The 12,191-nt window shown below is 35.0% G+C and overlaps 1 protein-coding gene across 6 annotated transcripts in view; it reads left to right on the top strand.

Moving 5' to 3' along the window:
* The window catches only part of PTPRK (protein tyrosine phosphatase receptor type K), a 558,957-nt gene that overhangs the window by 110,998 nt on the left and 435,768 nt on the right, over window positions 1-12,191 (top strand). For all 6 annotated transcript variants that reach the window (XM_063096107.1, XM_063096103.1, XM_063096106.1 and 3 more), the window contains exon 2: window positions 6,856-6,978. In XM_063096107.1, coding sequence (XP_062952177.1) covers window positions 6,856-6,978 — 123 coding nt within the window. The remainder of the gene's footprint in view (window positions 1-6,855; window positions 6,979-12,191) is intronic.

Here is a 12,191-nt window from a genome sequence, read left to right as displayed (position 1 = left end):
TGTCTGTGGCGTCAAGGATGCCTGAGAGACTTTGACATGTGATGTAGTTCAAAGTTTACTACATTTTATCCTCAAAGATGCAGCACCACCATGGCGTCACATGGGTGGAATGGGGAATGTGCTCTCTATTGGGTAATATCTTGAGGCTGTGCCCATTACAGGAGCTGTCCTGGATGATTCTGGAAATGTCTAGTTCTGCCTCATTTTGAGGAGCCATTTAGTGTAGTGGTAAAGAAAAGAACATGTCGTGCTGAGGCTGAGTTCCTGGCTCTGATATTTTCTTGCTTGGTGACCCTGGGCAATTTTTATTTTTTCTACTGTGAGGTTTTTTTTTACTAATAAGTTCCTTTTACATTTTGATAAACCTCTTTTTATCTGTGAAATCATTTCTATGGCTATTTGGCATGTAATCATCCATTAGCCTCATAATGAGGTTGGATGAAGTCACATATATACTGTCAGGGCTGCTTGGGTCTCAGGGGCTTATTTTTGGATCTGACTTGTGCCCAAGACCTGAAAATTAGAGAGATTTGGATTGCTCACACCTGTCTTCTGGATCCCCTTCTCCAATAACATGTAATCACATGTATTTGAGATAAAGGATTGCTGGTCTTTTAAAACAATGTATTTAATTCCCTGATTCACACAACTACTCTTCATTTTATTTCATTTATGGAAAGAGTGCTGAACTAGTGACCCATAGTAGGAGATGATTTGCATGCACATATGCATGCAAATATGCATTCAATCACAAGGTAAAATGTACCCTTTGTGGTCTCACAAGTTTGAAGCCTTTGGACTAGAGGACCTTGAAAGCCTCTCTAGCTGTCTCGTACTTTCACTTTGACTTATATTGCTGTCCCACCTGGCAGCTGATTTGGTTTCAGGTGTCGTACCATCATTCAGACTCCATTTCCGGCTCAGTTTCCCAGTGGTGGCCTGTTCCTAGTCATCTCGATACACGGCAAAGAAAATTGAGTCATATGTAGATGATGCAGAAATTGAAGACCCTTGGTTGTATGCTTTTAACTAGACTATGTTCTACATATAGTTGGATCTAAACCAGGGGTTGGTGAACTATGGCCCAGTGGCCAAATCCAGCCTGCAGGCTCTTTCATAATTAAAGTTTTATTCTACTACAGCCATGCATTTGGTAGGTATTCTCTGTGATTGCTTTCTTGTTACAATGACAAGAGTTGTATAGTTGTGACAGAAATGGTATGGCCCACAAAGCCTAAAATACTCACTAATTGGATTTTTACAGATTTACAGTTTGCTGATTCCTGATCTAAAGAAAGGCATTTCCTAACTGTTTGAAAGTATATCTGATGAGTGTTTGGGGAAGACTGGCTTGGTAATACTGCGTTTGTGTAAACTCCCTTTAGTCTTTCTGGGTAAATTAGATGGAAACCATGTTTCTCTTTCATTTAGGCTGTAGCTGTTAAATATGTGCATAGTTTACATCTGTGTAGCACTTAAAACAGAAAAACGGTGAGGTGGAACATGAAAAAATGAGTGCTTTTAAAAAAATGTTGAGTATTAGGAACTTTACGTGCATTATGACTAATCTTCACACTGCTGTACTGTAGTTATTAGTATCTTGATTTTACTGGGGAGGAAAACTGAAGCTCAGAGAAGTAAAATAGCAAAGCTATATATGTACTTAGCCATCCCTCTATGCTGTGTCTAGATATGCTGTGTCTAGATATGCTGTGTCTAGATGTGCTGTGTCTAGATGTGCTGTCTCTCTTCTACCTTCTAAGTGAGTGGTGTGTGGCAGTTCCTTAAAATTCCTTAAGTCTTATTGATTGAGGGATAGGAAATGTTCATATTGCTTCTCTTCAAATATGGGGAGGAGTGAAATTGGACTGATTATTCCATTCTGGTTAATTCAGTCTTATTGAAGGACTGTTATTCAGTTGGAGTATAGCATTTGTGTCAAATCGTAGACATTTGAATTGAAGTGTTATCAGCAAAATAATCATGGATTATACATATTAATCATGTATTCTCGGCTAGTGATAGAACTCTAGGGATGAACACTTAGATAATTAATGGGTGTGTTTGAAATGGGTTCTTCTCTTATCATTAAGAGTGATTTCTACCTATCAATAAATGATGGGTCTGGGTTGCTGCAAAGTGTCTCAAGTTTCTTTTTCTTTATGAAGGAGCTAGCCTCAAATATTTTAAAACACTAATTAACTACAAGCAAGGCGAAAGATTTTTTTTTTTTCTGGATCTGAAGTGATTATCTTTTACAGAACTCTTATAAAATTTTTTTTAGTTTTCTTGCAGTAGATCCTCTTCAGTATTGAACCAGAGCAATATATTAGACCAGTGACTCATATGTATGTTCTTAAAGACATTCGTTCTTTGCATCTACTTGGATTTTTTTCCTATTTTAATTTCAGTACTTAAATTGAGAAAAAGTGTTGCTTGTCCTTAGAGCAGATGCAAATGACCAACACATTGATCATGGTATGTCAGTTCCTATTTTGTACCTTCAATATTCCCAGAAGTGTAGAGTTAAAAAGGGAAAAAAAAAAAAAATCTATGAAAATATCCCAGTATATTACAGAGGAAATTCAAAGTTTATTTAAAAGCATAATTTCTACACTTTTCCCAATAAGGTGTTCTTCTGGGAATAAGCTGTATTTACTCTGATTATAAATGGAACCACATTTAAGATAGTCAGTAGAATAAGTTCCTTTATAGATTTTTAATTTTCTTGTAAAGTATGTGGGCTTTTTTTAGTGAGTTTTGGACATTATACCAGTAAATTTATATTACAGTTTCTGATTAGCATATATGAAGACGACCAATTCAAAGTTAAATTCAGTACTCCACGTGTCCTATGACATGTATTAATCTTTCTGTATATCCGAAATGGAAGAACGATCATCCCAAAGTTGATGATTACTTAAATCAGGAAATTTGTGTATCACAGCTTAATTCACAATTGAAGAAGGGTAATTTATCCATTTTTGAGGGTCATCAAACAACTGTGCTAAGGACTGAACATGCCAACATACTTTGTCCAGGACTTTCCTCTTACTTTTTAAAACCCTATTTATTCCACATGATTTAAGAAAATCAAAAGAAAACAGTCTGTATCTTTAGCCAAACGAAGCTTTTTACAAATAGTAAAGAAACACAAAAGATAGTTCTGTTTGTTTCTTGCTATTAAGCTCAGTCAGAAAATTAAGAATATGTAGGTACCTTGGAGGGGACAATGTGGAAAATTCTAGTACAATATCATTTAGAAGAATGGCCTGTCCAGTGTCCTCCTGACTTTTTATTTTCCTCTTTGTTTAAATAAACCTGACCTTGGATTTTATTAAAAAGTTTGACTTCAACCGAAAGTGTCTCTATTTCCGTGCTTTTTCACGGAGCTGCTACTTCTGTTTAAAGAAGCATTCATGAATCTCTCTAAATGCTAAATGTTTAGGCAACATAGTTTTGGGGGCCAGGTTTTTCTTTGTTGTTGGTACCTAATATTATTTAGCACCAATTATTTTAGTGAGCAGCTTAGGAATGGAAAGAAATTCTGGCAGCTCTGAGTCGGCTTGATTTTTATTTTCAGGTGAACAGGTTGCAAAGCCCTTAAGTGGCTTGCCGTAGAAGAAGCAGGCCATTACTGTGATAGATCTATTCCTTAGCTGATTGATTGGCATAGAGGAATTAGAAATCTGTGAAATGCTCTTCAGAAGTGATTTTCTTCCAAAGGTCAAGGAACTGTGGTCACCATTTCTCTAGCATGATTTGCAGCTACTCATTGTAGCCTTATCACCAGTAGCAAATGCAGCTGAAAATGGAAGATGTTTCCTTGATCATTTTTCTTCCCTCCTTCCTGACTAAATTTCTTAAATACCAATTCAGTATTGCCTCCTTCTTTTCTGCCATCCAGGTTAGTGAAACTTTAAATTCATGAGCTATGTTTTCATTTATGACTTGGAACCCTGCTGTGATAGTTCTCTTTTAAATAGATTATAATACAGAGATGTTTTGAACTCAGGAACAAGTGTATAGAGGACTATGTTATTATAGGACACGTTGTGTTTAGGGATTTCTAGTGAGTCTTAAATGGTCAATAGAGATTGTATATGATGGAATTAACTCAAGATATATGATGTGTTCTCTGTTATAAGGTTGAACCGAATCATCTACCTCCATTTCCCCCCATCCCTCTTTAAACGCTTCATCGCTGCTAGAGTTACTATCATTTTTTAATATGGCTTGAATTGTGTCATACATGTGGGTAATTGTTTCAATACAACTGTAGAATAAAAAGCTAAACTCCTTTTTATGACACTTCAAATCTTTCATATTTAGTTTTGTTTCTGCCTTCCCTTAAAAAACTTTTATGTTCATTATGCAAAATTATTCAAGATTACCCGACATATCATATTCCATTAGACTTTTATGTCTTTGCTTTTGTGTTTCCTCTTATTTCAATCCTGTTTTTGTTCTGGCTTTTCTCTGCTTGGCACATCCTTACTCATCTTCACTTGGAGTAACTTGATGAACTTTCTCTAATTATGCCAGGTGTAGAGTAGCCAATTCTTTAGTGTTCTTCAGGATTCGATCACACTGTTATTATCCCATGTAACACACTGTACTTATTTATATGTGAGGGTACTTCAAAAAGTTCATGGAAAAATAGAAGTGAAAGATAATATGAATCATTCCATGACCCTTTTGAAGACCCTTAATATATACCCCCCATAGTCCGTTTCATTTATCAATGTAGAATTTTTATTTTTATTTTTTTATTTCGTGTTATCTACTCCTGTACACTGTGTTAATCCTTAACCTTGAAATACAAACTTTTTTAGAAAAAGATCTGTAAAAACCTTTACCAAAGATTTATTGGTATGCTGTATATGTGGTAAATAGACATGTACCTCTTGGATTAGAACTTACTGTAAACTGTACATTAAACATTCATCTTTCAAAAACTTTCTTACTAAAGTCAAGTACACCAGTAACAATTTTCAAGACTCTTGACACATTTCTGATATGGCAGTGATGTGTAACAAATAGCAGGGGCTGACCCACTTAGCTCCTCCTTGTTGTTATTGCTAATCAGAAACCTGGAGTCTAAAATTAACAGTGGCTATGAAGGAAAGCAATTAAGATCATTTGTCTTCCCAGTGAGTCAATGCAGATTCCACTGGTAGTTTACATTTATATACAGAGGGCAGTCACACTATTTTAAGCAGTAATATTCCCCTCCCCCCACCTGTGTTGCAAAGCCGTAAGTAATTTTAGGGTTGTGATAGCAGATTATTTTGAGAAAAACTTTTCCCTTGCTATGTGAAGATGCATTTCCTAGCAACCTCTTTTCATTGATTAATTTTAAATTAAAAAGTACATCATTTTTCATGACAGCATTTATAAAAAGGCTATTTTAAGCATATTTGAAAGACTATATTAAGCTTTCAGCCTGCTGGAGTTTGGTTATTTTAAAGGATTTGGTGCAGTCATAAGAGTGATTCAAGGATACACCCAACATATTCTGCTTTTGGAAAAGGTATTAGGGCTATAATGTCTTCTGGACATCTCTGATCTTGGCTGGTTTGCTTGTGACAGTGGCTCCTCTCTGTCATTGGTGAGGAATGTAACTCATTCATATGCAAATTGCCAAACTTTCGGTGAGGAAAGTGAATTCCCTTTTTCTCCTCAACTGAGCTAACTTACCAGCGGGGGGTGGGGGGGGCATTTTTTTATAAGTAAGAATTTATAGGTCTGAAGTCTATCACCCTTCTTTAGCCTGTTGCTTGGACAGAAAATTTGCTGAGTTTCTTCATGAAAATCCCCATGGAAATCAAACAAACAAGCTATTTGAAAGGAGACCGGTTATTGGATTTTCTCATTAAACCCATCACTAGATTTTCATTAGTTCTAACCCATTTTCTTTCAAGATTATACATATAGGCCAGTTCTTATTTTCATGATTTGAATAAACTAAATATGTTGAGTTATGCATGCCTGGATTTATAGGCCAAGAAACAAAAGTAATCATTCTACTTATGCCATACAATTACCCTTGAAAATCAAGCCAGGAAAAAATGACTGGTGTAGGGGAGAAAGGCTACCTTCATTTTAAAAACAGGTTATTAAATAAAGTGAAAGTGGTGATAGTGATTATAGGCTAATTTGATCAGTTTTGTGATTCAGGTTTTCCCCTTCTTTTAAATCATGATTGTTGTATGAAAGTAATCTAAATAAACTGTGGAAGAGTATATCACAGTCCTCAAACACTTTAGACCCCGTGAAGCTTTATATGTTTCATTTGCTATTATGAGTAGATTTCAAAGAGTTCTTTTAAAGCAAGGAATTTGGTAAGACTTAAACATTAACTTCATCTTTTTGAACTTGCATTACGAACAAAGACAATTATCAATCTTTTATTTCCTCTCCTCCCCACTAAAGTTGTGAAAAACTATTTAGATTCCAGGTGATTTGTATATTTTGGAAAAATCCTAACTATACATGTTTTTTTTTTTGGGGGGGGGTGGTGGCTGCTGGTATGGGGATCCAAAATCTTGACCCAGGTGTTACATCACCACACTCTAACCAACTGAGCTAACCAGCCAGCCTGTTATTTTTCATAATCCAAAATCTGAGCTTCAGCTTTCCTTCTGAGGCTCAAACTAGTTTCTTATTCAAACCGAAGGTACTTTCTTTTTATGTGAAATTTTAAAGAGAATAGGGATAAACAGTATTATCATTTATTTTTAAAATTATGAGTACCACATTACATATTTTAATATAATGTTTACTTCCTGAGCACTCTCTCTGTTTTAAGAAAATCTGTTTCAAATGTAACAGTAGTCCTCTTTTCCCTTCTAGGTGGCTGTACTTTTGATGATGGTCCAGGGGCCTGTGATTACCACCAGGATCTATATGATGACTTTGAGTGGGTCCACGTTAGTGCTCAAGAGCCTCACTATCTTCCACCTGAGATGCCTCAAGGTGAGAATGATTCTATTTACTCAGTGTTTGGGGAATAGCTTTGGAATATGTAGCATTTTCTTATTTTAGGTATAATAACAATAGTTTAATTCTTATAATAAGCTAATTTATTGTACTCCTGGACCACACCTAAGAGCACTGAAGTATTTTTTGCCTTCCCTTTAATAACTTTCTATAATCCTATATTTTTCAAGAATGCTGACTATAGCTTTTTTATGTCAGCCTTTGATGGGGAAAAATGAGTATTACAGGTTTTTTTCCCCCCTGTTTAATAAAACATCAAAATGATAAACCAAAAACTAAAGTTAAAGAAAGCAAAACAAGTTCTTTCAAAATAATCTTTAACATGGGATCAACTCATTTGCTAGCTATCCAATTAATTTAAACAGGTGTGATCCACTGAGATTGGTGAGGAGAGAGGTTGTCTCCCAGTGACCATGAGCTCCGAGGGGGCAGCCTAGAAATGGTCAAATGCAGGTCTTTTCTGCACAAACTGTAGAGAAATAGGGCTGAGACCTGTTTATTCTCTACTCAGACCTTGTTATACCCTTTGATTTTGGTTTTAAGCTATTTGAGTTGTGTTTTTTCTTACTTGTGAAAAAACGTATTAGCATAAGATATCAATATCTACATACCATTTTATACAAAATTGGACTAATATTTGTGCTTTCAATTTTACATATTAATTTGGATCTAATTCCAAGTTCTATGCATATATATTTAGCAATAACTTATTAAAGTGTAAAAATTGGGCTAGTCAGCTTAGTTGGAGTGCAGTCTTGTAACACCAAGATCAAGGGTTCGGTTCCTCATTCTGGCCAGCCACCAAAAGAAAAGTAAGTTTAAAACTTGAAAATGTAAATAGGAATTTAAAAGTACAACACTAAAGAGAACAAACTATTTGCTTTCCAATATTTAGAAAGAAAAAATAAAATAAGTATAGTACATAATTATATATTATATATATCACATACACAATACAGTAAATAATCATTCTATTATGGTAAGTAATCATGAATTGTGCTTATTGCCTATTACTAATAATTTAGGTTTTAACGTGTTTTTTCAGTATTTTATTAAAATTATTTATAATTTTTCTACAAATTCAGAAAGTCCTTTTTAAAATGAGTGTGCATTTTAGATATGACAATTTTAGACATAGTCACTGGAGGTGAAAATGTCAATTCCTGTGATCGAAGAGAGAAATCTTTATCAGTAGAGTTCCTGAACTTGCTAATTAATATGATTTTAAAACAAAAAAGAAGTAAAAACATCAACAATGAACAACAACATACCAGAAGTACACAAAGCAAATAAAACAAAACCTAAAGGTTACATATTCAAATTTTGATTTGTAAATGAATACAGTAAATATATCCTTTGGAAAGTGTTTTATTGGCCCATCTCTGACGTGTACTTTGATAGTACAATGAGTTGAATCTGCTTTTAATTTTAAATTGTCACTTTCAATGGCTGAGTAGGCAGGTGGTTATTTCTGAGGCTGAAATGAGCCATGATTTTCTTTGGAGAGGAATAAATTCGTGCTATATAGTTTTGACACCTTTTGCTTTGCACATTTGACCCCTGCATTGTCACCAGACTCATTTAGTTTTGTGCATAAGTTTGTATTTTTCTTTCAAAAGTACATAATGTTATTTTCCTGGCACATCTTAATTTGAGAAACTGCAGTAATTTTTCAGCAGAATTTTCTCCGTGGTATATTTAGACTGAATTTTTTATTTAAAATTAAAGGGGGGTGGGCTGGATGAACACATTTTGAATGTTTATCATCAGAGAATAATCAGAAAGATGTTGATTTATGGAAATGTTACCATTGCTAATTACCACTGATGGTGGGTAATGAATAGCTGAAGAGATACTGTTCAGATGACCTTGTTGGCTCACCTTTGATGAGTAGCTTAATCGGTGGTTACAGGACAGGATGATATGCACAGAGAATGAAAGTGTTTGAGATTCAGCCATGTCTTCCAATTAATAGGACATTAAGTAATTAATCATGCAGAGGAGTGAAAAAGGTCATGGCTACTTTATTTTTGCTGAATGTAACTATATAGTCTTCTGAGAGATGAGAGAAAGCACTCACATGTATTTTCTTCTTTTATTCTTCTCTTTTCATAATAGATACTACTTTTTTCCCCCCATTTTCCTTCTGATATTCCTTTAAAGAGCTGACAACATTATCTGCTCATAAATGGGCAAAAGGGAGACATTTAGATTTATCCTATTAAAGTTTTATGAATGATCATTTTATTTTCAAATAAATAAGTAGGCATGCTTACTTTTTTTATTTACTTAGAAAAAACAAACAAAATAAACAAAAATATGTGGCATCTCTAAAGTAGGAATTCTCACTCTCTAATGCAAGCTTGGTAATGACCTCCATGCAGCACTCACTGTTGACTGGCTTCTGTTTATTTGATCTTTTTGGATTGTAAGCCAAGAGGGGGAAAAGAAGGATGGGGTGAATAAATAGACTAGAATAAAAGAAAAATGAAGGTGGGTAGGAGAGAAGAATAGAGAAAAGAAGAAAATTATTTCTCTTTGTGGGAAGGTACAGTGCTATTAATAGTTGCTTAAAATGTTCTGTAGCAGCTCCTAGCCCCACATAACACTTTTGTCAGGTTACAGTGTTGATGACTGAAAGGTCTGCTAAATATTTTAAAAATAGCATGCAAAAGAATGAGTCCTTCATGAGAGAGTCCTAATGGCCAAAATCATATGAAAATATGAGTTCCTACTCAACTCAGTCATCACGGAAATGCAAATTAAAGCCACAGTGAGAAGCTACTACAAAATCAGTGGAAGGATGAACATCATAATTTGAAGTGCTGGTGAGAATGTGGAGCAAATGAAACCCTCATATGCTACTGTCAGAATGTAAATCTGTGCAACCACTTTGTACAACCTAATTACTAGCAAATCCATACTTGAATAAAAGCCTAGCAGAACTGAATACACATGTTCACCAAAAGACACATGCAAGAATGTTTACAGCATCAGCATTTGTAATAATCGCAAGCTGGAAATAACTCAAGTGTCTCTCATCAGTGCAATGGATAAATAAATGGTGATATATTCATTTAATGGAATATTACATCACAATGTAAATGAACAAACTATTGCTGTATATAACAATATGGATGAATTTCACAAACATAATGTTAAGGGAAAGAAACTAGACACAAAAGAGTATGTACTGTATTCTCTTAATATAAATTTCAAAAACTGGCCAAACTAATTAATGATGTTAGAAGTTAGGGTATTATTTACTTGCAGGAGAGACTGGAGATGGGTGATGGTTAGTGCCTGTAAGATGGCATGAAGGAGGCTTTTGGATGCTGGTTAATATTCTGTTTTCAGATGGTGTTTTCATAGATATGCTCAAACTGTAAAAAAAATCACTGAGCTGTATAATGGTGAGTTGTGTACTTTTCTGTACATGCTAATAAAAATTGACAGAAAAACAAATAACCAGGGCTCATCAGGATACTACCAAGAAACTATAAAAATAATTAAAATGTGATAGATTACAATAAAAGATATATAATGGGAGACCTCAAATGGATGTAAACTCTTATTTTCCCACCATCCTGGATCCCTTATCCCACACTAAAATATGCTGCGTTCTTTGACATCTTTGGGTCTTTGTGTGTTCTCTTTTGTTTGAGTGGGAAAAACACATACTGTCTTTCTTCTATACTCTTACTCAGCAACAATCACAATCACAAAAATGAACTTCTGTAACCAAGTGTATGGAAATTTCTCACCACTAGCAAATGAGCAAGCAGTTTTCCAGTGTACACCAAGCTTGGTGTCCTCTATCAAATTCAATGCCAACATTATCCACCTGGAAATAGGGTCAGATCCCACAGTGGGGCTCAGTCCCCAAGACTGTCCCCACTTTAGATGCCAGTTGCAAGTTCAGGTCTCAGGAACTTCTGACCAACCAGCTATAAATCAGGGTTCCCACAACCCCCTCCTTGGGTTCGATTAGTTTGAGTGGCTTAGAAAACTCAAGGAAACACGCACTTACGTTTACCAGTTTATTATAAAGGATATTACAAAGGATATAGACGAAGAGATGCAGAAGGCCAGTTATGGGGAAGGGGCCTAGATTATTGGCGAGCCACCTTCCAGGAACCTCCATGTATTCACCTATCCTGAAGCCCTCCAAACCCTGTGTTCTTAGGTTTTAATGGAAGTTTCATTACATAGGCATGATTTTGAAGTATGGACAACCATGCAGAAAAGTGATTTGACAAAGAGAGTATGATCTACACTAACAGACTGGGTGGGGAAACCCAGCAGGACCTATTTGTTCAGGTTCTTTGTAGCATTCCTCCCTCCTGGGTATGGGGTGGGTCCCCTCCTAAAATGGGAGTCCTGTTACCTACAATTAGCTAAGATAGGTCAGAGAATTTCCTGGTTCAGAGAGAAAAAGGAGCAGGTGAAAGGAGGGCAGGAGAAGGTCAGGAACTGTGGATGAAAACCAATATATAAACATCCTAATATCCCATCTTCCCTCTGTTTAGACATTTCTTCATACATTACCTATTTGCCAAATTCCTACCCATTCTCACTATGGCTACTCAAGTTCTATCTGCTTTGAGCTGATTTTTCTGACTGGCTTGGAACTCTTATATTTCTTCTATCCTCGTATCCAAATATGCTCCTCACTGTACTTTGTACATATTTCAGTTGCAGCTGTTGTTATAGTATCATTTTTTATATGTCCTTCTCTCCACTAGGCTGTAATGTCTTCATGAGCCATGAGCATATGTTTTCATCTTCGATTTTCCAAGACACTGTTTCATTTTACTTTGACAAAAATGCCAACTTCTATAATGTAGGGTTTAAAATACTTAGGTCAAAGGTGAAACAACAAAATTTTTTTCTCCTTTTAGAAAATTAATTGAATTAAAGAAAAATTTCCCAAACATTATGTTGAGTTGAAATTTTTATGTAATTAGAAGACCTTCACATAATTATTAATATCCAGCTTTGCCTATATAAATATCACCTATTTATTTTGGATATGTTTAAATATTATTAATACTACTGAGAGAGTACCATTTTTGTATTTCTTTTACTTCATTTATTTTGTCCTTTATTTGTCAAATTAATCCCAATCTTCTACTCTTCAAAAATTTGTTATATGAAAACAACCAACAAACAAAAAAACAACCAAAACA

Source organism: Cynocephalus volans, chromosome 5 (assembly GCF_027409185.1).
Source record: "Cynocephalus volans isolate mCynVol1 chromosome 5, mCynVol1.pri, whole genome shotgun sequence".
NCBI lineage: Eukaryota > Metazoa > Chordata > Mammalia > Dermoptera > Cynocephalidae > Cynocephalus > Cynocephalus volans.
The sequence above is the reverse complement of the archived record's forward strand: the minus strand, read 5'-3'. Positions and strand labels throughout refer to the sequence as shown.